The sequence below is a fragment of the Pteropus medius genome, unplaced genomic scaffold (genome assembly GCF_902729225.1).
Source record: "Pteropus medius unplaced genomic scaffold, Ma_sr-lr_union100, whole genome shotgun sequence".
NCBI classification, from domain to species: domain Eukaryota; kingdom Metazoa; phylum Chordata; class Mammalia; order Chiroptera; family Pteropodidae; genus Pteropus; species Pteropus medius.
Genome location: NW_024342647.1, coordinates 7,509,790 through 7,536,509, shown reverse-complemented (window position 1 = coordinate 7,536,509; position 26,720 = coordinate 7,509,790). Strand labels below are relative to the sequence as shown.

The 26,720-nt window shown below is 43.1% G+C and overlaps 1 protein-coding gene across 1 annotated transcript; it reads left to right on the top strand.

The window, feature by feature from the left end:
• The first annotated feature begins 11,622 nt into the window (after nt 1-11,622).
• ZFP37 (ZFP37 zinc finger protein) lies at nt 11,623-24,188 on the top strand. Its single transcript, XM_039866907.1, has 5 exons — nt 11,623-11,945; nt 16,650-16,776; nt 17,076-17,210; nt 19,293-19,346; nt 21,595-24,188. The coding sequence occupies exons 1-5, from the start codon at nt 11,913-11,915 to the stop codon at nt 23,145-23,147; spliced, it is 1,902 nt and encodes a 633-aa protein (XP_039722841.1). The 5' UTR covers nt 11,623-11,912; the 3' UTR covers nt 23,148-24,188.
• The last annotated feature ends 2,532 nt before the right edge of the window (nt 24,189-26,720 follow it).

Here is a 26,720-nt window from a genome sequence, read left to right as displayed (position 1 = left end):
AGCACGGCTCTGAGCCGCTCGCCTCTGGACCCTGGCCAGCTTTCCAGTGGGGAAGCCCCTGGGACAGAGGCCCCCTTGCGTTTTGAACGTGCTCTTTAATGGAGCACGTGACAGGCACTGGGGGCCCTTGTCCCCTGGATTCTCTGCTGATGCCCTGGACCGGGCAAGGGGCTCTTCCTCTTGAGGTGGCAGGTCCCCAGTCCTGCCTCCCTTCTTGGAGCCTGTCCTGCTGAGGGTCTCCCGGGGTCTGTCTCTCTTGAACTGGTGATAGATTCTTGACCTGTTTGCTGTCCTTCCCAGCCAGAGGGGCCTGCCATGGCCATCCTCCCTCCTAACCCGTGGAGCCCCCGAGATGGGCACATTGCTGTGAGAAGCTGGGTCCCAGGAGGTGGCAGGCAGAGAGGGGAGAGGGCCCGAAGATAAAGCGGGATGCGGGTGAGGGCCGGTTTCGGAAGCTGGCTGTGGCCTGGGGGTAGAAAGGAAAAGGCAAGTGAGGGTGTGGGTGACAGGTGGCCCCCGACAGTGTGGGATCCAGTGGTTAAAATGGATTAGGGGCAGAGAGGGCCCTATGTCGGAGGGGGCGCAATGGAGAGTGGGGGGGAGGCGGTGCAGTGGAGGGTGGGAGCCAGAGAGAGCGCTGGCTCTGTGGATGCCGAGGTGACAAGGACAGGGTCCCCTGCTCCCCACACACAGGGTCTGCTTCCGTGGTTGCTCTGCCACAGCCCTCAGAGTAGAGATCTTGCTGTCACTGCTCCAGAAGGCGGCCTTCAAAAGAAGGCTTGAGCTGGTGTGTGCAGGAGACGGGGGTCAAAGTGCATCCCGGAGGATGACGGGGACCGGGGACCGGGGACTGGCAGACCTGGCGGGGGCCAGGCTCCCGCGTCCCTGCCTGCACGGCACCCCCTATCCCTCACTCAAACCCTGCCTCCGCCGCCCCTTCCTGCCAGTCCAGGCCAGGCTGCACCTGGGGTTCGGCGGGCGAGGTAGTCAGAGGGACACCTGAATTCACAGGAGACAATGGTCGCCTTTCCCAAGAGGAAGCTGGTGCTTTTCTGCGGTAGGACCGTTGGGGGAGCTCTCCAAGGTGGGGAGTCCGGACCCAGGTAGAGGGGTGAAGGCGGCAGCAGAGGGATCTCTCTGTCGCTTCGGGGTCTGTGGCATTTGGATATTAGCCTTCTGCACATTCACACTTTTCCGGAGAGGTATGACCAATTCGGTCATGCCGTATCCAACTACCCTGTCCTCAGAGACACAACTACGTCCATGACGTGCTCCAGACGATCATCACGGGCCAAGGTTCTCAGAGAGTGCTGGGTTCAGCTTGTCTGTCACGATCCTGTTCTCCCTTTGCCACCATAAAGTCCAAGTCGAAGGTTTGTGTTTTGGCCATACCCAATACGAAAGAAGGGAGAGGACCGAGACGACCGCTTTAAAAAAAGAAATGGAATAAAAGTAAAAGCGTATTAAATATTCAATTTGGGTATAGTCCACGCAAAAGGAAGAACGGACACACCTGACCGGGACTGCAGGCTTGACTTCCGAGGCTGGTTGGGAGGCGGTCACGGGGTGGTTCAGGTCCTGGGCTGCTCAGCACGTCCCCTCCACACTTCTGCTCCTCAGTCAGTCACTCTTCTCCCCGCGGTCTTTTTTTCCTGGACATTCTCTCAGTGTTTTCAAAGGGACCTAAGTCTGTTCCGTGGGTAACAGGACTTGAGAGGAAGCTGTTTTGCAGGTAACTTAACAAATTTGGAGGAAGAGAGATGTTTCAAGGGAAACACTGTAAGAATTCTGTGTAACCACCCTACCGAGTCCCCACAGACCCTTGTTAAGGAAACTGACAGTAACGTTGTACTTAGTTTTTCAAGCGGCACGGCACGGGTCAAGAATGGAAACATAGATATTTGGTCTACAAATGTAAATCTAGTCATATTACTTCCATGATTCAATTGTTTCCTGTAATTCTATGAATAAAATTCAACACTTTGGCATTTAAACACTGACAATTTTCTTTGCTCATGTGTTGTTACACGTTTTACCGTTTAATGACATAAAATCATCCATAGTAAGCGTACAACTCAGTGACTTTTAATAAACGTATATAGTTGTGCAAGCATCACCCTGAGCCCGTTTTAAAACACTGTTATCATCCTGAAAACTTCCCTCATGCTCATATGCAGTCAGTACTCACTCTGATTCCCAGATCAACGCAAACCCCGATCCAATCCGTCTCTCTAGTTTTGAGTTTTCCAAAAATTTCACGTAGATCCAATCATGCGATCTGCAGTCTTTCTGTTTAGGTTCTTCCACTTAACAAATTGTTTTAGAGCCACCCATGCCGTCACATGCATTATTGACCCACTGCTATGTATCGCTGGGGGATGCTGTACTCTTTAGGATATATGACATTCACCAGTTGATGGGACACTTGAGTTGTTTCCAGGTTTTTAGTTTTTATCTTTTTTTCAGGCTTTAAATTTTTAATTTTATTTTTTTACAATTCATTTGATTATTGTTCATGTTTTTTCCACGTTGGACACTCACAGTGGTCTGAAGATACCGGAACAATCCTTGTGGTCTGAAACAATACCTTCCGTTAGGTTTCTAATGTACAAGGATTTGTGTGGGATTTTAATTTTATTTCTTCCACTTATTTCCCAGGAATAATATCAATTCTCAAGAAGGTCAATAGTAAGTAAATACATCCATGCAATTTTTACAGACAAAATTACTGGAGTGCATGTCAATAGTACTCTTCTCTCCCAGGAAAAATTGTTATAAGGTAGCTTATCTTTTTACTATTTCATTGCTTTGTGAAGAAAGGAAGCAAACAGTCCTTTAACAGCAGTCCAGCGTGGAAACACGAGAGATTGGAGTGGGGATGAGAAAAGCAGGAAGCTCCAGAAAATAAGATCTCTAGACCCCAGTGATGGTGGAGAGAAGCCGAGATTAAGGCCAGATACATGTGTCAATGGCTCTACCAGCTGAGCCATCCTCTCGGTCTGGACTTGAAGGGATGGATGTCTGTGCGAGCATGCAAGATATCTCAGGTATATCAACAGGTGCCACAGAGGCTGGGCCCTGGAGACTGCCCTTGGAGGCTGGGCCAGCTGGAGGAAGATCTGTCGCGTGGGGGTGGGGCCGCTGTTGCCCTGGAACTGGCTTGCAGCCTGATCTAATCGACTTCACCTCAAGCCTTCAGAGACCGGTCAAGGACACTCACTAATGTCCCTTTCTTCAGGGACAGTCTCAAGGGATAGACACACAATGGAAACCACATCTTTCCTGCTGGGGCTCAGATTATTGGGGACTTTAATTGATTTGGACCTTAACAGCAATGGATGTTTTCATGTTCCTTTTGGTTGAAAACTCCTTACAAAGATATATAGAAATACATAAAATAACGTATTTATCTTATATTTCACATGCATGCCATTTATTATATTACACGTATGTGTATAATTTGTTTTTGGTTTCTGTCTTGTCCTGCACGGCAGAGAACGGTGGTGCCTTTTTGGGTTTTACTTGAGATTAGCTTTCTTCAGAGTGAACGCTTAGAAGCTGTAACGGGCTGACTCGCGTCTCCTCGAAATTCCTACGCTAAAGTCCTCACCCCCTGTAACTTCAGAATGGGACTGTATTTGGAGACAGAATCTTTAAAGAGGTAATGAAGTTAAAATGAAGTCATTAGGGTGGATCTTACTCTAAAATGACTGGCGTCCGTATAAGAAGAGGAAATTTGGACAGACACAGCAAAGAGCGTATGAAGACACGGGGAGAAGATGCCCATCTAGAGCCAAGGAGAAGGTGCGAAAGAAGTCAGCCTTGCCAACAAATAGACCTAGGAATTCTAGTCTCGAGAACTATGAGAAAATAAATGTCTGTTGTTTAGGCTTTGTTTGTGGTGCTTTCTTATCACAGTTATAGCAGACGAATGCAGAAACCTACTTGCCTTTAAATCAAACGAGCAAACCCAATTACTTGGGGAGTATATAATAGCTATTTTAGTGTTGGAAATAAAAACACGTTTTGGATTCATGGTCCATTAGCTTCCATGGGTCCCAGTAAATTTCTTTAGTATTTTAAACCTTTACCACGTGATTAAGTCAATGTCCTTGCGATTGTTCACATATCTCTTGAATCGTCTATTTATCCATTTCTTTCCCTGTTTCGATGATTCTTCTTTCCTACGTTCTTAATTGTATCAACTTTATACATTTAATTTACACAGACGCAAGACACCCGTAAAATGCTTATACACGTGTACCCACCCACGTAATCACCAGTCAAAACGCAGGATATTTCTTGTGTGTCATTTGGCAATCGGTACCTGCACCCCACCACCAAAACACTGACCCCAGGCTCTTCTTTCAAAGGAATTCATTTTGAGAGTTACATCGAGGCGTAGATCTAATTTTCTCAATTTTCCGTTTACCAAAGTTTTCTTCTACTTCCACTGCACGCCAATCTTCTGGTACCTTCGTTGACTTAAATACCCTTAGTAATGCAATGACTCAGTAAAGCCAGTTTTTAAAATTAACTAGTTATTTTAATTAACTGATTATTGTTGACATTCGATTTTATTTTACATTAGTTTCAGATGTGCCGCGTGGTGGTTATACTTTTACATAATTTATGAAGCGATCCCGCCCGATTAGTCTAGTACCCACCTGGCGCTATATATAGTTATTACAATATTATTGACCATATTCCCTACGGTAAAGTTTCTTTCTTTCGTCTTCTTTTTTTTTTAATCTGACCTTTATTGTGCTTAGCTGTGAACATAAGTTCTTTTAATCCTTCACTTTTTCAACCTTGTGAGTAGAGGTACTCTTGTGTTACAAAAGAGAAAACACATGCTGGGGGAGGGGTGCCTGCGGGGCTCCCCAGGGAGGCCTTCGGTCCCTCTTAGAAGGAACATGAAGGTATCGGCTCCCAGGAAAATCGGTCCTTTGAAGAGAAGTGGAAATATCGACTTCTCTATGAAAAATGGAGAGACAAGGGAATAGTGGAGAACCAGAAGGGCTCCCGGAAGAGATCGGAGTGCAGATGGGATTAACAAGAGGCTCCAGAGGGTTTGACCTGCACTCAGCCATTGCAGTGAGTAAAACCCAAGGTGAAGGCCAGAACAGCATCCTGGTGGTAGAGTGCTCTGCCAGCTGAGCCTCCTCTGGGTCAGGAATCTCAGAGTGTAAACAGACACAAGACAAAGTCTAATTCATGCAGAGATGCACTGGGAAAGAGCGGGTACCTGTAGGAATGCTGGCCCTTGGGGGTGGGGCCATCAATTACATTGAAAATCAGTGGAGCCCGGTATAATTAACTCACATTCCAGAGAGAGCACAGAGACCACTCGCTACTCTCCTCTCCACAACCCATCGAGATCACCAGGCATAGCCAGGTGGCCAAGGGCTCCAGGCACAGATGGTGGAGAAGCCCCAATGGCACTGTTTGCAGACAGCAAAATGGCCGAAAAGCAGACCACAGAGAGAAGCTGAAGGGACCACTTTCCCCAGACAAGGGAGAAAAAAAGAGGAGGGGGCTGACTCAGCCATATCTAAACTTAAGAGAAAAGGGGAAGCTTTTAGGGCCGGGTGTATGGAGAGGTGGAGATATGGGGGCCAGGCCTGAGCGGCAAACCGAGCCCCCAGGTGGAAGACAATGACCTGGGTGATACGCACACAAAGCCCTACAGGGCTTGACACTGGTTCCCTAGACAGCAAGTATCTGGCCTCCAGAGCCACCAATGATAGTAAGCTTCAGGGGTGGTGTTGGGGGAGGGAGGTGGAGATAATTATGGAAATGAGTCTCATGACACTTAGGTCGTTTTGTGCCAGGAGGTGAAAGGGCAGTATTCTGAGTGTGTCTCAAACCGTGCCTTCTTTCTGATGAAGACATGCAGGGCAGAGGTGATCCACCTGTGCCCTGGACGAAGCCCTCTGCATGTGACGGGTGACACTCAGGCAGGCAGCTTGCATCATGAGGGCCCTCCGTCTTAGAGAACAAACCCGCACGCCATTTGGCTTGTGAAAGCGCCACGTGGAAAAAGCCTGGGATTTCGATAAAATCAGACTGTGCATCAAAAGAAAACCAGTCCTTTAGCTGTGACATTTTTCCTTGTGAGAGATTACATATCCTACTTTGAGATGGAGCTCCTTAGCTATGGCTTTCATGTCATGTGAGAGATGACTGCTTGAGACTCCCACGTCTGATTCTACCGTCTGTCTACCTTAGGACTTTTCACTTCGTCCTTTCTAGAGTTGTATCCTTCTCATGACCTTTATTAGTGAGGCAGGAAGAAGCTTTTTGAAAAATGTCAGTGACAACTGCACTGCCGGGCAGGATTGTCACGAGCCTATGACAGTACTTGTTTGAAGGAGAAGAGTGAGGAGAAATAGGATGAGAAAGGTTTGAATAATAAATTTCTGCTCGATACGTTGTGGAGAACGGAGGTCCTCCTCCACTATGGTCCTCTGGCTGAATAGGTGCTGCTGCCTGTTTGGGAAAAAACAAAAACAAAAACAAACACACATTAATTGGGAGCCTAATCACAAACTTTTGTTCTGTAGACAAAAATGGGTAAAAGGGGCACTAGAAACAAAGGACAAAGACTGAACTTTTTTTGAGATCTACACTTAGCACAGAGCTGATTACCTCTGCTTGCTGCCATGCAGGAAAAAAAAATGCCTGGAAATTAGCAGCCGAAGAGTCGCAGGTACCAAGAGAGTGGGCTGAATACCCGCCAGGTGCCTAGTCCCATCATGCCACTTCTGGCTCTTGGGTGTAGTCTCAACTCCGTCCCCACCCCCACAGCAACGGTGTGACCCTGCAGGGGGTGCTGGGAAACTAATAAAAGGCCAGGCCCTCTGGCCCCCTGGTCATTGCCCGATTCACTCCTCAGGCCTCCAGACGCCTGGCTCAGGTAGGAGGCTCAGGCAGGAGGCAAAATGGGAGGCGCAACGAGGGGCAGAGGCCATGTCCAGGAGAACTCAGGGAGACGAGGTCGCTCTCCCCGGGAATGTGAAAGCACTTACTCCAAAGGAAAGCTCTCCTACGGAGAGAAAGAAGACTGGCATCCCTGTGAGGGACAGAGAAAGAAGGTCAAGGAGACTGCAGGTGGCTCCAACAGCAGAGGAGGTAGGATCCTAAATTCCTTTTTTTTTAAAAATTTTTTTTAAATTGCGATTGGATTAAAGCAATGGTTGGGAGGGTTTGGAAGACACAGGAGATTGGGCCGGGGTGGGCAAAGCCGCAGGTTCTAGAAGGTTTGACCTTCATGCCTCTGAAAGTGGCGAGGGAAATCCAAGGCCAGATGCCTCGTGGTTGTGCTGCTGCCAGCTGAGCCACTGTGGGGGTCTTGTCCTGACGGTGTGTTTCCTGGAACAGGTACGCCAGGCACACCATAGTGGCGGGAAAAGCTATGGGGAAGTGGGCATCTGGGAGTGACAGGCATTTGGGGCTGGGGCTCTTGAGGATCTGGGTCTGACTCGGAACATCCTCTAATCCACTCTGCCCCACACTCCCAGAGAGAGGTCAGGGACCACTCACTCACCGCTGTCCTTTTCTTCACCCACAGCAATCACCAGGCAGAGCCAGGTGGCCAAGGGCTCCAGGCACAAGCGGTGGAGAAGGCCCCATGGCTCGCCCTGCAGTCGCAGTGAGGAAAACAGACACCCAGAAGAGAAGGCGAGGGGGCGACCATCCCCAGCCCAAGGGAGAGGAAAGGACAAGCTCGGCTCCACCAGAGCAGGACATCAGAACAGAGGAGGTAGGCTTCTGGGCTGTGCCTTTGTAGAGGCGGGGTGTGTGGACGCCTGTCTTGAATGGCAAGCCAGCATCCACAGGAGGTTGGGGACAGACACTGCCCCTGGGGAGCTGCTCTGAAAGCCGTAAAGGGCTGAGAGAAAGAGATCCAGGCCTTGGCAGGGGTTCCTGCCAGATCCTATTAGGGCCCACCAGAATCAGGCGTGCTGGGGAGTGGGGGAGGGGGTTGGGGGGTGATGAAGTCGGGCCTGGAAAGGGGTCCTGGTCACCTTGGCCCGCAGCGCACACTCACCAGAACACCTTCTGTTTTCCCTCCAACGCAGGTGTTGGCCGCCCTCCCCCGCAAGTCAAGGACAGGACAACCCCGCCCAGAGGGCCAGCGAGGACCAGGAGTCGGGGTCGCAGCCAGGACAGCCGGGAGGCCAGACCCTCCTCCCCAAAGCGCCGCCGCCGACACCTGTCGCCGGAAGTCCCCGCGCCCCTGACGGCCCTCACGTCCAGACTCGTCAACCAAGTGGACGCGCTGGACGTGGCCTTGGACGACCTGCGGGCCCCGGGGGGCGCCTTCCTGCGGGTGCCTGCCCGCGGCACGGAGCCCACGGCCTCGCAGCGCGCCTGGCTCAGCTGGCAGCTGGCGCACGCCGGGGCGAACCTGCACTGGGCGCTCTCCGCACTCGACGCCCTGCTGGCTGCGCAGCCTGGGCTCACCTGCCAGCAGCCCTGCATGCCAGGTGCTTGGTGGCCTTAGCGGACACGCGCCCAGTCAGCGCCCTCGCTCGGTCCCTCCTGCGCCCCAGAGCCAATCCGAACTCTGCGCTTCCAACTGCCCGTGCAAGCGTCCGTGGTAGCATCTTGCACACCCAGGCGACCGGCTTCCCCCCACAGCGCGGCAGAAACCACCTGTCCGGGAAACAGGGTTAGGCATGGACCAGACGTCCCCTCCTAGGGAATCCCAGCTCCGGGATCCACAGGTCCAGGTTTCCAGCAGACAGCCTGGAGGGAGAACATATAGAGGAAACACTTCTTTTCTTGTAGGGGCTCAGATTACCGCGACTGTCATTGATTGGGACGTTTGCCCTAGTGAATGTTTCCCTGTTTTATATGAAAAATAAAATCCGTTTAAGGAAACCTAGGTGCGTGCGTGTGTTTGTGTGTATTCGTTTATTTATTTTCGTCACAGCCTGTGCCTCGAAGGCAGCTGTATCTTTTTTAAAAATTAATTTATTTTTTATGATGACACTGGTTAACGAAATCTAATAAGTTTCAGCTGTACACTTTAACAGTAAGGCATATATATCTATATTTACACTGTGTGCTCACCTCCCATAGTTAGATTTCTTTCTGTCACCACATATTTGACCCCCTTTACCACATCTACCACTCCCCACCTCCCACGGCCCCTACCCTCTGCTGACCACTAGTCTATAGTCCATGTCCAGGAGTCTCAGTTTATTTGTCCTGTTCGTTTGTTGTTTTTAGGTCTATATCTCACATATAAGTGATATCGTGTGATTTTCAACGTTTTCTGCCTGGCTTATTTCGCTTGGCATGTTTATCTTGAGGTCCATCCATGTCATCGCACATGGCAGTATTTCATCTCCTCTTATGACTGAGTAATATTCCATTGTATATACGTACCACAGCTTCCTCATCCACTCATCTATCGTAGGACACTTCGGTTGCTTCCATGTCCTGGCCACCGTGAATAATGAATGCTGCTGTGAACATCGGTGCGCAAATATCCAGCTGTATCCTTTTTACTTTTACTTGAGAATGGATTTCTTCAAGATGAATGCTTTGAAACCCTCCTGGAACCAAGCCTTTACCTCCAGTGAGCACTCTGAGTGATTTGGGGGGTGTGCTGTTGTTGAAGCATCTTTGATTCTCGGTCCATTAGCTTCTATGTTAGTCACGATAAATTTCCTGAATATTTCAAACCTTTGTCACTGTGCCTCGGCAGGCACTCTTGGGAGAGACTTGTTAGCCTCTCAAATCTCTTTTTATTATTATTATTTTTTTACTTCAGTAATCCTTGTTTTACCCTACACTTTTGCACTGTATCAAGTTGACAGATTCATTGACATACCTACAAGGCACACGGTGTAAGTTCACATACACATCAATAGAATGCTTACAAATGCGTAAACTCTCTGCTACTACCTCTCCAGTCCACAGGTAGAATATTTCTACCATGCCACTGTGCAAATCTCCACCCAGCCCGCACTGCCAAAAACTGAACCGATGCTTTTTTCTTTCAAAGGAATGTCTTTTTACAGTTGTGTTGGGCATTAGATCTCATTTTCTCATTTTGCCGTGCTTACTCTTAAACTTTTCTACTTTTATTGCACACCGAAAATCCTTCTGTGTCTTACCTCTCTCAGTGACATGTAATAGTAAAATCAACAAGCCAAGCTAAGTTTTCCCTTTTAAACCCGTCATTGTGCATAGAGTCTTTTTCTTCTGGCTCTAATTACCTCTCTTCAATAAATGTCCTCCCAAGATACAATGGAGAAAACAGGCTCTGAGAGTTTATCTACACACCGAAGATTACAGGCAAATTAACATAAGGATCAGGCCAGGCATTCTTCAGTTCCAAAGCCTTTGCTCATTATCTACAGTTTGTCTCAAATTCACATTACTGATCTGTGAATGCCAACAACGAGGTATGATATGTAGAACAGGATATCCAGGGTCGCCAGTGGAATGAGATAACGGGGGCTATGTTGGAATTCTGCTCAGCACAATTGATGATAGAAGACCAGGAAAAGCATCGTTTGAGAATAAATGGGAAACATACTCCTGTGATTTGTTGGACAAAAACAAACAATGAAAAAAAGAAAGAGAGAGAGAGAGAGAGAGAGAGAGGGAGGGAGGGAGGTGGGAGGGAGGAAGGAGGAAGGAAGGAAGAAAGAAAGAAAAAAAAGAAAAGAAAGAAACCCTCTTTTTGTTATTGTCTATATATATATATATATATATATATTATATATTCTGGATTCGTTTGTTGATAATATATATATATATATATATATATATATATATATATATATATATATATATTCAGTACTGGGTCCGGGAGACTAGGCAGAAAGTGTCCTGAGATTGGGTGGTCTAGGGAATCGTTCTTATGAACTCAGCAAAAATGCACTGAGAATCTATTCAGAGAAAAGATTGCGAGGGGAAGAAGAATAGATACAACCACTCCTGACAGAGGGATAAACAGTCGTTTATTCACCTGAGTGGGAGGTGCAAACAGGGAATGTTTGATTCTGGAAAAAAGAACATGTTTTCACCAGCCTTCTGTCCCATTGGAAACTGTAGCAGGGTGAATAAAAGTATACCCGCCTGTCTTCACCCTTTCCCGTTACCTAGCATAGCAAGCACAGCAACCTGGTCTGCACATAGTAAAAACTCAACAAATAATTGTTAAATCAATCATGTCGACACATGAAATAATGCACTGAGAAATTATTGCTGCTCCTGCTATTGGATTATTTGGATGAAACACCTCCATCAAACCTGGGTTCTCACTGAGGAGTGATGTGTTTGTTCACTTAATCTGCTGCTTCATTTTTTTCCCTCGTTCTTATCAATGAAAACACATCGTATATTTCACAGATCAGTCTTCTCTCCCTATAAAAGAATGGTATCTGCCCGAACAGGCTTTTTGTCCTTTCCCTTTCCAATCTCTCTCTTTCTCCTAGCCGTCTGGAGTCCGCGCGAGGTATTGCGATTCCCGGTTTCCTGGCAGCTGGCTGAACTGACTGATTCGGAAAAGCGACTCCAAATTCTGGATTCGTGTGCCGGGGGCGGAGTGTCAGGCACAGTGACGCACTCTGCAGCGAGTCACTGAGCCAGGTTTCTGCCGCTCGCATCTGACGACTCAGGACGCTCGGAGGAAGCCCCTGGACATCGGCCTGGGAGCCCGCCGGTCGCCCCGGGGTCTGCTCTGTACGGCGGGGCCTTGGTCAAGATGGCTGCGCCCGCGCATGATGCCCAAGGGCGCCGCCATCGCAACTGCAGGACCCTCCGTGGTCGCGCTCGAGTTGGCCGCCATGTCGGCCTCCGCTTGAGACCCGATTCTGACAAAGCCAGAGGCCGCGGACCGGCGGAGGCGTGCGAGGACCACCGAAGAGGCCGGGCGTCCACCAGAGATGGCCGTGTCGGAGCCTGGGGGTAGCGCGGCGGTGAGCTCGACGATGGGGCGGGGGCGGTCTGGTGGTCGGAGATGGTGTCATTGGAGGTCAGTAATTGGAACGTTACTGTAGGTTGTAAAGATAGGGGGTTTGGGAATCGGAGTCGATGCCGGAGGGCCTTTGGCGGGGTTAGCGTTCTGAGGCATCTGTGGAGTCGTGATGGAGGGGTGTGTGCGGTCAGCGAGTGCTTCGGTTTTAAGGAATCGGTGTTTTGAGGGATCTGCGGTGCCCCTGATGGGGCGGGCGGAGTTGGGTCTGTGACAGTCACGGAAATGTCAGTTTGGAAGGCTATAGGGATCCGAAATGAGGCTTTGTGGTGTGTCAGAGATTGGGGAGGTCTGTGGGGGGTCTGCAATTTGGGATGTCTATGGGAGCCAGGGATGACGGTGGCTGTGGTGGTTACAGACTGGATTGTCCCTCTCTGTGCGCAGAGGTGCAGGGAGATCAGCTAGGAAAGTTCATTGCAGTAGTTCAAGAGATGGTGACGATTTGGAAAGGATTGTAGCAGTGAAATGGAAAATCGGATTCGGAATACATCCGGAGATGAGCCAATAGGACTTAACGATGGATTGATACGGAACATGGAGGAAGAGAAGAATCAAGATTTACATTTAGACTTTTGGCCCGTGGATCTGGATAGGTGGTGGTTCTATCTTCTGAAAAAGGGTTACGTTTGGAGAAGACCAGATCCGGTGTATGTAAATGGGAGCCAGGGTAGATGACAGTGGTTCTGTTTTGGCCATGTCAAGATGCCCATTACATGTCCAAGTAGAGATGTTGGGTAGTTGGTTAGATATATGAATCTAGAATTTAGGAGAGATCTGGGCTAGAGAATCCATATATGAAAGGCATCAGCATAAAGATGGTGTTTAAATCCGTAAGATTAGATGAGATAACCTAGGGGGAGAAGGCAGATAGGGAAGAAAAGAGTACCAAGGACAGAGCTCCTAGCCACTGACATAGGAGAGAGAGAGCGGCAGGGAGAATATGAGAATACGAGGAGTAGCCGTTGAGGTAGGAGGAAAACTGCGAATGTGGTGTTGAAGAAGCATAGAGAAGAAAGTTTTCTGGGACAGTGGGCGTAATCAGTTGTGTCACATGCTATTGTGAGATTACAGAGAATTTGACTTTAGCAAGATGTAGCCCAATTTCCGATAGCTCTTTTAGTGGAGTAATGAGGGTAAAATCCTGTTAGGATGAGTTGAAAGAATGGGAGGTAATGACGTAGAGACAGCAAGTATAAACAACACTAGGAGTTTTGCTGGTAAAAGGAACAAAGAAATTGACATTGGATGGGACATGAAATTAAGCAGGTTTCTTCAGATTGGTGGTATTAAGGCAACTTCATATGTCAATGGGAATGATCCAGGAAAAAGGGAAAATAGAAGTTACAAAAGAGAACAAGGTTAATTGCAGGGGTGATGTCCTTGAGGAGGCAGTTGAGGATGGGATCCAGAGCATAAATGCACAGAGTGGCCTTGGGTGAGAGAAGGGACAGTTCTTCCATTTTAACAGAAGGGAAGACAGATTCTATGGGTTTGGAAACAAGCTGGTGGAATTGGTGGTAAAAAGGAAAGGTAATTCTCATCCATCTGCATTTATTTTCTCTTTGAAGTATAAGGCAAATTCATCAGCAGAGGGTAGGTAGATATTGGAGATTTCAAAGAGAAAGAAGAAAATGTTTGGAATAATCATCTTGGAAAGAGAAAGAGGAAGCTCAGAGTACTGGAGGTCCATTTGAGACGTGTGTTATAAATTTAAAGTGAGCCCACAGCAAAGTTGCTCGATTTTTCTCTTGGAATGTTTAGCTGCAGAGGTTAGAGATTAAAAGGAGAGCTGGGTTTGAGCAAGGCTGAGGCTAGTTAGGTAAGTACAGTGGAGAAGAGGGGCAAGGAAGTTAAAGCTGTTTTCAGTGGAGTGTTGTGGTTAGAACAGGGAATCTAAATAAGATAGAAGTAGAATAAGGCTATGTGGCAATGGCAGATTGTGAACAAGAGGTTAGGATCAATATATTGGAGGGCTCGATGTGTTTGGAGAATTATTGGAGTGGAAGTACTAGAGAAAGTAGGCTGTAAGATAGCAAATGTTGGTAGAATATTATAAGTGGAGATTTTAGAGGTCGCGTAGTGATGGCACTGTCTAAGGAACGGATGCGCGGTGAGGAGGTGCTGAGCTTGGGTAGAAGAAAAGGTTGTTGGAGTCAGGAGAGAGAGAGGCCAGGGTGTTGAATGGCTCTTCTGCACTGATATAGAGATGGTACAGGAGCTGTGAAAGGGACTTTGGTGCTAAAGTTTTCAATGATTGAGGCAGGGTGACTGGGCAGGAAAGTTGACATAAGAGGCCTAAAATGGCAGTTCTTAGAAAGGCCTGCTTGCAAAGTTGCCCTTTGGCTGACGTCTGAGAACTTAGATTTCAGGAGGTTCCCATCATTCCCAGAAATGATGAATGATTCCCAGCAATGAAATGTGCCTAAACTGTGTGAGCGACGTGGCTTATGCCGAACACCTGATTTCCTTCTGGGAAACACTTCCCTTGGTACACAACACTTCACATGTTATCACAGCTCATTTCTGGAGGAATTACGTATGTAGTGTGACTCTGCTGGGAGAGGACTCTTGGATACTTGTGCCTGGTCTGTTCTGCACTTCACCCCATGCACCTTTTTTTTTTTTTTAAAGCGGATTTTGCTTTGTATTCTTTTGCTTACAAAATAATAGCTACGAGTGCAACTATATGCTGTCCTGTGAGTCCTAGCGAATCATCGAACCGCAGGGTAATGGGTTAAAGTCTGGTGATACTCTCAACAAGATCAGGTTTAGGAAGGGTGAATAAAAAAAGGCAAGTAATCATTTTTCTCATCTGGCCCTGAGATACATAGGTCGTGGGGAGAAAGAAGAAGACAACCTCCACTGGGGAGCACTGTAAGGGAGTGGGATCCTCAGGAGCCAGATTTCAGTTAAAGCAAGCAGATAAAGGAAACGGCTAAAGAGGTTGAGGGTGCAGTGGAGTTTGCTGGCAGTGATTAGGATTCTCTAGAAGCCACCGTTTGAGAGTTCAGTTGGTGTCAGCGATTGGGAGTTGATAGGATAAAGGATCTGGAGTCATATCGGAAATAGAAATTGATGTGTTCGTGTATATTAATAGTCAAGGGACCTGTGGAAATATGTGATTGGAGTGTCTGTAAAGGCAGGTGGTTGGGGAGATCTGTTGCTGTTAGTGACGAGGAAGTTTGTTGGGATCAGTCATTTGAGGATTATAGACTTAGTGAGTCAGGCAGGCTATCCCAGCTCAGTGATTGGGAGACCAGTGACAATCAGTGATGGGAGCATTAGGGGTCAGTGACTGGAGGTTGGTGAGGTTAGAGATTGCTAACACGTGCAGCTAATTGATTGGCGGTCGGTGGAGGTAAGGAGTTATCTTTAAATGTTAAACAAACATGTTTGCACATATACTTAATTGTATTAAAATTGTCCAATAGCTGTGTCATTCTCCTCTCACCTCCAATAAGAGAACTTTAACCTGCTTTGATTTCTCCCGTGGGCCCAATCCCTACCAGTTATATTCCTGCTTATTTTTCTTACATCATACCTCTTGATTTTAAGGTTACTTTTATAACAATTGCACAAGAACATTATTAAGTTACTTGGATGTAACTAGACATTGGTTTTATTATTCATAGCATATTATTAAGTTTTTCCACAATCTTTATTTCGATCCCATTTTCCTTCTTTTAAAAATTATTTATTTTCTTCTTCTCCTCCTCTTCCCCCACCCCCACCTTCCAGATTTCTCTCTCCCTCTTCTCCTTCCCTTTATTGCGAAAGTACATAGGCCATGTACTTTCTGAGTCCTTACATGCTTAAAATACCTTACTTTTGTTTCTGAATATAAGTGATTTTTTGACTGGTTATAAAAATCAAGAGTCTCAAGTCTCCTACCTCAGAACTCCAGAAACACTACTCCATAGTCTTTTGTTATAGCAGAAAAGATAAAAATTGATTCTGTTTCTTTTCTTTTACTTTCTTTCTTTCTTTCTTTTTTTTTTTTCTTTTTCTTTTTTTTTTTTTTTTTTTTTTTTTTTTTTTGGTTATTGTCTTTCTCTCTGATGATCGTATGATTTTTTTTTTAAATCCCCTTGAATAAACAAATTTACAATAGGGACTGTTTTAGTCCCAACAAAGTGCCATAGACTCAGTAACTTATAAACAACAGAAATTTATTTCTCATAGTTCTGGAGGCTAGAAGTTCAAGATCAGGGTGACAGCATGGTTGGGATTGGTGAGAACCCTCTTCCAGGTTACAGACTCCTCATATCCTCGCTTGGCTGAAAAAGCAGGGAGAGGAAGCATGGTCTCTTGCGACTCTTAGAAGGGCACTAATCCCATTCATGAAGATTTCACCCTCATCTAATCCTAATTACCTCTCCAAGGCCCTATCTCTTAAAAACATCACACTGAAGAGTAGGGTTTCCTCATACCAATTTTGGGGGGACACAAACATTCAGTCCATAATAGGGACATTTCTTCATATGGTTTTTGTTTCTCAAAAAAATGCAAAATTGCGTAAAGAATAGGTATCCTGTATAACATCATGACCAACAGTGAGTGGTCAAGGTAAGAACGAGTCATTATTATCTTGTCCTAATCACTCACTAATGTGGATGACATTAGGTTCAACAGGACTGTGTTATTACAGGTATCGGTGACATTCAAAGATGTGACTATGGCCTTTCCCCAGAAAGAATGGGAGCAGCTAGATCTTGCTCAGAGGAACCTGCACAAGGATGTGATGCTGGAGAACTACAGCCACCTCGCCTCAATGGGTAAGGACGGTTTCTTTGTAATTCAAAATATGTCCACTGTGATGCTTCCCTCTGGAGCCCTTGCTAAAGGTGACATTGAATTTTTGAGTCGAGGAGCTTTTGGGTACTAGGCAGGATACCTGTGCCCCTACCTCCAGAATAGAAGGTCTGCTCAGATGGGGTACTTGGGCTTCTGCATTGCGGAATTTCAGAAGTCATATATTCTTTATCCTTTAAAGGCTCTGAAGCTAAATATTGGGGCTTGATTTCTGGGATGTTTGTTGTTCCAACATTCCATGTCTACCATTTCTCATGAGCAGGATATCAAGCTGCCAAACGAGACATGATCTCCAAGTTGGAAAAAGGAGAAGAGCCATGGCTGGGGAAGGGGAAAACGCCCAGACAGGGTGGTCCGAATGAAACGGCAAGACCCAAGCAAACAGAAGCCAATGGAAGTAAGTTCTAGTTTTTCGATGGTAACTTTGAAATTTTATTCTTAAATTCTTCTTAAAGACCCCAGAACCTTCTTTCTTAACCAGGAAGTAGCAATAGAGAAATATCAGAATCTCCTGAGGGAAGAGGAGATCAAAGTACAAGCATTCTTTAACCTTGGATGTTCTGATATTTGTTCCTTCTACGAACCTGTCTGTGTGAGAAGTTCTCAGATGAGGTTCACTATATCCACAAAGCCAGTGTTACTTAAGGGAGTTTGCTTACATCACCTGTATCAGTCAGCTCGGGTTAAGTTATGGTCCATTACGGAATGACTCAAAATTCTTAGTGACTTACAAAAAGCAAGATTTGTTTCTCGCTCAGGCTGCAGCTTATTTCATATTATCTCGTGGACCTACACGGAAAGAGCATTCCCTGTTTGGCAAATTCAGGTCTCATGGCAGAAGGAAAGGAGAGTGAGTGGAACCACACGATGACTCTTCAAATCACTGATGGCGAAGTGGTCGATATTTCTTTCTGCTTACGTTTGAGTGGTTCCTTGCTTAGAGCAGATCGCCTGACCACTCCTGAATTCAGCAGGGTAGGAATGTATAATCCTTCCACAGGGAAGAGTCGTGTGGCCATATAATGGGCCTGGGAGGCGTACTGCTTCCACGGGCTGCCACACAGTCACCTTGTGTTAGGAAAAACGGTGAAAACCAGGACTCTAACTCTTTGGTACTAGCCCTCAGATGCCTAACTGACCCTTCCGTATAGCCGTCTTTCCTCATCCACGTTCTCCATTGCTCAGCTTTCAGGAGGAGCGGTTCTCTGAATTCCATTCCTGTTTCCCTTATTTAAAGCAGAGCTTTTTGAGAATTATCCTCCCTTTTCCTAATAGCCTTAGTATTTCTCTAAGTATTTCATTCACACTCTGAGACCCCCACATATGATATGTTCTTATCTATTCAGACATATTTCGATCTGTCACAAATCTCCGGCATGATGCTCCTGACCCTAATTACTTTACATTTTTCTCCTTTCACTGTGAAATGCTCTAAACTTGTGGTCTACAATACATCGACATTTTCATTTTTTCCCTTAACCTGTGTCAAATGCCACAGAATTCAAGTCTCTCTAAAAATTTCTGACTTTCAAGTGACCACTGCTTACCTTTCAGTGCTTGCCTAATAGTTTTAGTCCGCCTGAAATTCTTGCCGTAGGTCGAACTAGATCACCTGAATCTGATTTTATCATCTAAGTGCTTCCTTACCATTTTTCTCTAGGTTCTCTTTCTTCTCACTTAAGTGTCCCTAGAGTTTTGTCTTCTACTATCTGTTCTTTATTCTCTCATATTTCTCCCAAGGAATCATCCATCGTGCACATACAAGCTTTTTATTCTACACTGATGACTTCCAAGATAAATTTATCTTGTCCAAATAAATCTCCAATTCTTTTGTATTGCACTCATATTTGACTTGCTTACAGGACAGCTCATTCTCAGAGTGTCAGAAATCGAAAGCTTTATCTTTCTTTCTAAATTAGAGCGTCCTTTTACCTTCTCTAGTTCGATCAGGTTCTACTCTGATTTTGGGCCTGTCTACCGTGGAGTTCCTGTGAATCTTTGCTCTCTGCTCTCTTAAGTATTCCCTCTTCGGTTCCTGTTTTCTGTTTTTCTCCTTAGTCACCGACGTCACTCAAATCGGATTCCTATTACTGCATATCTAAATTGTTCCAATTCTTAGGTAGATTTGTTGAATCCCTTTTTAAAATAATTCATCTTAGGCGTTGCCACCAAGCATTAAAATATCCAGTTATTATTTATGTCACTACAGTCCCCAAATTAGCACAATGTCCACAATATCTTTTTAGGTTTTGTCTGACCCTGAATTTTTCAAGACTCCATGAATTTCCTGAGAGTGGAAAGACCAGTCTTTCAAATGACAAATGAAGATACTTCATGGAGTTTTTGATCCACTCATTAGTAGCTCTAGTTATGGCTGGCTTTACTTTTCTTGCCGATACTTTCTGTTACAACTGAAAAATAATCTTGAGTTATTTAATATATCTTTGTCATTGCTACAGTGACTCTCGTCTCAATTCAGGTTCTTACGCAATACTTGGAGGTTCTTCAAGGAAGGACTGTTCTATTCCCTTTGGTGAGTTGCTGGGTCCAGTGAGCTCCATACTTCAGTTTCTGAAGTTATAGTCATTTTAGCTTAAAATTCATGTTTTAGTTACTGTCTCACATTCAGGACAAGCTTATAGATTTAATCACATGCCCTGCCACACCTAACTTTCCCCTTAATAGTACCCTATTACACCAGTTCACTAGTTCAGATTCTCCTCCCCTCACTCATGGTACATTTCTGTTGTAGTGTCAGTTGGGACCAGCTACAACCATCATTATAAGGGGTCATTATAATGTTACACCACAAGGGGAAAGGTTTGAGTTTTGATCCCTTTTTTCTCTGAAGGAAATTTGCCTCTATTCTCCCCAGCATCCTTGGGCATTGGAAGATATTGCTGCATAAAAGTTCGTGTATAATGTTTCTCAGAATGCTTGCATCACTTAAAATTTGCTAAATGAAAAGGCAGCTAGCAACTTCACTTTTCCTTACCATATCTATATCACCATGATATCTATACTTATAAAAATTGATCTCCATGGGAACGGATATTTTCAAAGTTCCCATGAAAGTAATAGTATTTCCTGAGTGTGTATTCCAATACCATAACTCTCTTCTGTTTGAGCCCAGTTTTCACTTTATCCAGGTAATGTTCCTTTACCACCAAGATGGCTATTCGCTTTTTAGCTCTTTCTTTCTCAAGTCATATAGACTGTTATATCTGCTTCCATCTTTGAGTCTTTTGAAGTTTTTTCAGCTGATCCATGTACATAGATGAAAAAGGCCACCCTAAAATGGTAGTCCCAACTCAAGTTTTTAGTAACATGTGAAGTGTCCATATCTAGTTAAAAGAAGTCTTTGAATTTCCATTCTAAGTTCTTAGGAGAAGAATATTCTTGATATTCTTGGATTAGCTGAAACCTCGTGTTTACCACTGTCAAATCAATTGTTTTCAACCTGAAGTTGGATTGTTTAGTACAAACATGGCTGCCTGAATCTGTTCGTGTGGGTGGTGGTCTCAGAAAAGGGAAGTAGGGGTTGCAAAGATATCTCAAAATATACAATGGTATAGTGTGTGGAGGAAAGACTATGATCAATCACTTAGAGCTGGGTATAAGCTTAAAATTTATAATTAGCAATCAGTAGAGTTACTTGAACAAAGGTATGCCCCATAGCAAACTATTGACAAGTGTGTGTGTACATTGTAAATCCAAATGCTGTAAAATTTGTTTGCCAATCTCATTACTATGGATATTATCGTATGGTAAAACCATTAAGGAATTCTCAGAAACTGTAGGATTCTTTTTAGTACAGGAATGTCATTATTATATTGATCATGGATGGTAGCAGTGGAACTCCCTTTTCTGCTTAGTCCCTCTGTCACCTGTAAGGTGTTTAGTACTCCTTGGTGGACTTATCTTATTTTCTCTATTTATGATCTTTGGGGTGCAATAACAAAAATTTACTTGGGCTAGCTTAGGTAAGTAGAGGAATTTATTATAAGATCCTGGGTATATCTCTTGTTACTGAAGACAGATACTTTAGCTAGGCCTTACTAGGGATTGAAACCAGGTTTAGAAAGCCATTAGGTCTTGGGATTATGCAAATGGTCTCTTTGAGGATATATGATCTTACATCTCTGCTTTTCTGAAGATGTATGCTTCATTCTTTGTACTGATGCATTTTCTGTTTGCACAAGGGATATATGGCTCTATATTACTTGTCTTATATGATTTTTAAAGTTGAGAATCCAATGGAGATTAATTATAGTCTAAAGTTTTAGGAAGAAGATTCCTATTGGACATCTTGGCTTGAACCAGATATGTCAACAACTGTGCCATGGAAAGTTGGATTAGTATAGTACAGGCTCTAGGAGCGAAATACTATGGATGGAATGGCAGTTATTAAAGCTGGGCAGGTTGAGTTAAGAGACCTCGAAAGTGTCAACTATAATTACAAGCTCTTTTAACTTCATCTATTCCCTATTTACTGCTCCTTGTATATATTTCATCTTCTATCTCAGTTTGCAAGGTCATATTTATAAACAGTCAAAGCTTTTTCTAATCACTAATGTCAGTTTTCTTTTCCTGTTTTTACTACAGCACTTTACCCCTCAAGTCTAAGAGTTAGGGACATTTGTGCCTGATATTTCATTCACTTTGGGATATTAGACTTGAATAAAGATTCAGCCCCACAACAGAGCATTTCTTTATAACTTATATTCTAAAATACGAGAGTGCAAAGATTCACAAGAATGTCTCATTGAATTATATTTTAGAAGAAGTCCCGCAAGATGATGACCAGCTAGAGAATCATCAGGAATCTCAAAACCAACTCCTTAGGGAAGTTGCAGTCAAGAAAAGAACTCTGACTAAGAAGAAAGGCCATGAATGTGGTTCATTGGGGGGTGCAAATCTGAGTACAACACAAGTTTCTTCCCCAAAAAAGCGTCTCAAATTTAATTCACAGAGAAAGAGTTTAAAACAGAATTTAGACTTACCTGGTCATATAAGAAACTATGCAAAAAAGAAACCTGATGTAGCTGAAGAAGAACACAGGAAATCATTCAGCCATAGCTTATCTGATACAGAGACTCAAAACCAAATTCAAACTGGAAAGAAACAGAAATTATCCAACCTTAGCTCATCTAATAAGCGTGAGAAATCTCAAACTGGCAAGAAACATGAGAAACTAGTTTGTCATGAGCCATCCCATACTAAATGGGACAAAATTAAAACTGAAGGAAAACATGAGAAATCATTCTGCCATAGCTCATCTACTAAGTGTGGCACAAATCAAGCTAAAGTGAAACCATATGAATGTAATCAATGTGGAAAGGTTCTTAGCCATAAACAAGGACTCATCGACCATCAGAGAATTCATACTGGTGAGAAACCATATGAATGTAATGAATGTGGGATAGCCTTTAGTCAAAAGTCACACCTCGTTGTACACCAGAGAACTCACACTGGAGAAAAACCATATGAATGTATTCAGTGTGGCAAAGCCCATGGTCATAAACATGCCCTTACTGACCATCTAAGAGTTCATACTGGAGAAAAGCCCTATGAATGTGCTGAATGTGGGAAAACCTTCAGACACAGCTCAAATCTTATTCAACATGTAAGATCTCATACAGGAGAGAAACCTTATGAATGTAAGGAATGTGGTAAATCTTTTAGGTATAATTCGTCTCTTACAGAACACGTGAGAACACATACAGGTGAAATACCATATGAATGTAATGAATGTGGAAGAGCCTTTAAGTATAGCTCATCCCTTACTAAACACATGAGAATTCATACAGGTGAGAAACCCTTTGAGTGCAACGAATGTGAGAAAGCTTTCAGCAAGAAATCACACCTCACTATACATCAAAGAACTCATACTAAGGAGAAACCCTATAAATGTAATGAATGTGGAAAAGCTTTTGGACATAGCTCATCTCTTACTTACCACATGAAAACCCATACAGGTGAAAGTCCCTTTGAATGTAATCAGTGTGGGAAGGCCTTCAAACAAATCGAAGGCCTTACTCAACATCAGAGAGTTCATACCGGGGAGAAACCTTATGAATGTAATGAATGTGGGAAAGCCTTTAGCCAAAAGTCACACCTCATTGTACATCAGAGAACTCATACTGGGGAGAAACCTTATGAATGTAATGAGTGTGGAAAAGCCTTCAATGCAAAGTCACAACTTGTCATACACCAGAGATCCCACACTGGAGAGAAACCCTATGAATGTAATGAATGTGGGAAAGCCTTCAAACAGAATGCATCCCTTACTAAACATGTGAAAACTCATTCAGGAGATAAATCTCATGAGTGAAATAAATGTGGGAAATGTTAACTGAACTGAAGGTTTTATTTAACCTTAAAAGTGTTCTGAATTTAAAGGATGTTAGAAAGCCTTTAACAAGAAGACACACCTCATTATATATGAGAGAATTTGAAAATAAATCTTCACATAGAAGCAGTAGATAGTTTAAATTTGATACTAAACCTTTTATTTAAAAACATTGCTTTAAAAATAATTATTGTAAATGATTCTATGTGTTCAGACTGAAATATAAAATTTTTAAAATTGTTAATAACTTGAATAATCAGAATACTAGAGAAACAAATTACATATGCTGACAATTCCTGAGTGTTGTGTACTTAAGCACCACATATAAGAATTGAATTTGCCTGTTTATTGCCATGTATAAATGTGTGGCCATTGGTATGAGCCTCATCTTTGATACACCTTGTTCTTTCTTAATATCTTCGTTTCCTTCTGTGTCAGCAGAAAACTTTATTAAAAGGTTCTTTATGTTAAAAATATTAACACAAAATTAAGAAAAAATGAAAACAGCTGAAGATACACAAGTGCTAGTAGAAAATGATGCTCAAGATACATTATTAAGTGAAAAAAGCATTTTGCTGAACTGTGCATATAGTATATTCCCATTTGTGTACAAAAGTGTGTGTGTTTGTATGTATGTATACATATATTTGTATGTGAATAGCCTTGGTTTGAAAAAATACAGAAGAACTTTAATAGTGGTTGCTATTGGGCACAGGAGTACAGGAATGGGGTCTAGGATGGGAACAAGATCTCTTTATTATATACTGTTTGAACTTTTTAAATCAAGTATATATCTTTCACAATTAAAATCCTTTTAATATGCATAAATAAACACTAATTAAAATTTCCACTGAGCCCACTCCATGATGTTGTTTGACAGAATAAACGTTTCTGTGCCTATTCATGAATGATGATGACTCTGAGGATATGGTATTAAACTTGATATTGAATACATGGATACTTTTCCTATTAAACATGTTCTTTTATTAAAGTAATAAATTACAACTATAACTTGGCACTATATTTCTTCTATTTGCCATTTTTTAAAAAAGACTGAAGATGAATTGTTGCTGGTGAATGAGAGAGATTTTCTGAACAATCATTCCACTTTTTTCCTCATATTCAAAGCACTTAAACACAAACACCTCAATCTGGGATTTCAAATGTATTGCAATAAATGGCACAATTCTCTGTTCTTGCCCAAGAGCAGACATTGTTACTGAATCACTGCACTCTGAGTGAATCTAGACTTGGCCTCAGAATTATTCTTAAGCATGCATTCCAGAAGATACTATGAGTCAATATGGGTTTGCAGAGGAAAGTTGTTTTCCACTGCATACCCAGGTTTTATTATTTTTCTCATGAGTCATAGACAAAAAGTACAGCTGAACTGTTTTAAAATTTACTTGTTACACTAAAAACAGTGATATTAGGACAAAAATGGTTTTGTAATATAAGGTAATATTTGGCATGTATGTCACCTTTTACATTTTTCACAGTACATTCACTGCATTACCTTATTTGTTCCTCAGAATAAACATATGAGTCAGTAAGCAAGACTTATCTCATCACGGTCAATACTAAATATTTTACCTGGATACTAGTCTGGCATAATGGGCTATCAAATATGTGATTAAATGCCATCTTTGCAAATATTTCCCATTCAAGTGCCTGCCTTCCTGACCTCCTCTTTTCTGAGAATTAAAAGGTATAAATATTGAGAATGGAATGTGTGTGTGTGTGTGTGTGTGTGTGTGTGTGTGTGTGCGTGCGCGCGCGCGCGCGCGCGCACATGCACGCTCATATGTTGAAAGATCAACCCATGGATATTAGCCATTACCAATTAACTTATTTATTCTTGGGGGAAAAATGCAAGGTGAAAGCCATTTCCATCAGTAATTTATTACCAAGTGGAAGTCTGGCACTATGCACAGGATGAATCATCACTGTGCAGAGCTGTAGAAAATCTTCACTTTTTAAAAGAATAAAACAGTTGCAGGTTATGGCTAGATTAAATTTACCATACTTCTTGGAGAACTCATAATAGTGCCACACCCCAAACAGGAATATAGGTATGCCTGAACAGCAGAAATGAATGCTGAAAGCATGGGCAGTAAAAAAACCGAATTAAATGGTAGCATCAATAAATAAGGCAATGTTTTAAAATGATTGCAAGGGAATAATTAAAGGAAATTGACATTGAGGTATGTCTAAATCAATGATTCACTAACTTTAGCATGCATCAAAATTGCCTAGAGGGCTTGTTAAAATGTGGACTTTAGAAATGAGCCCTACCCACAGAGTTTCTGGTTTAGTAGGTCTGTGTTGAGGCCTAAAAATTTGCATTTTTAATTAGCTCCCAGAGGATGCTGATGCTGCTTGTCTGGGGAACATGCGGAAACACTGATCTAAATTATTGTTTAAATCCATTTTAAATGTTTCCAAGATGTTTCTTTAAAGAAGATGAAGAAGCACATATCTATAGAGTAAATTATTACAGTTTTTAAGTAAAAGTAAATTATTCAATATTGATCACTTAATACATGCTGGATACTACTCGAAATCCTAGGAATATAGCAGTCAAAAAAAACAAGAAGAAAAAACTTTGTCCTCGTAGAGCTTAATTCTAGAGTGGAAGATAAGCAATAAGCAAATAAATAATTAAAATGTAGAGTATGACAGATGGTGGCACGTGGTATGGCAAAAAACAAAGCAGGGAAGGGGAATGGAAGTGTAGAGGAATGCAGTTTTAAGTACAGTGGTGGTGGTGGTGAAGCAAGCTCAAGTTCACTTAGATGGTAACACAAAAACTTCAGCAGTGAGGGAGCAAGTCATATAATATATGTGATCAAAGAGCATGCCCGGCATACATCTTTTAGAATCTGAGTGTGTAGGAAGAGAGAGAAAGATATTGAGATCCTCCAACATAAAGAGGGAAAAATAGGAAAAAGTTTTATTAAATCAAAATTTAAATAATAAAATTTTCAAAATAATAAAATTTAAAAATAATAAAAAGGTAGAAAACAAGATCTTTTATGCACTGCTTTTGGTAGTCAAGGTTGCACAATTACTGAAATGTAAGTCTGATAGTATACATCAAAGCTTTAAAATGTCTGGCAACCCTACTTCCAGGAATCTATTCTATAACACATAATCACAGTGTACTATAATATTTATCACAGAACACAAAGAAGTTAGATATAACATAAATTCTTAATTGATTAAATAAAATATGATACCCTCATAAGATTGAATAATATGACGTTAAAAGTCATACTTTCAAATTATATTTAAGGAGATGCTGATCCTATATTATTCTTAGGAATATATTAGACTGATGCACCTCTAGGCATTGATGGAGTGATCTAATAATGAAGAAAGCAACATTTGTCTGCTAAGTCTCCTTATAGCAGGCTCTTTTTCTCACATGTTATTGACCAAAAATGAGTACCATGACTATCACTAGTTTTAAGAGAGTCTCAGAAACGTAGAATATTTAGCTATTTAACCTTTATGGTAAAAGAAGGAAAAGTAAAAGGACACAGACATTAGAAA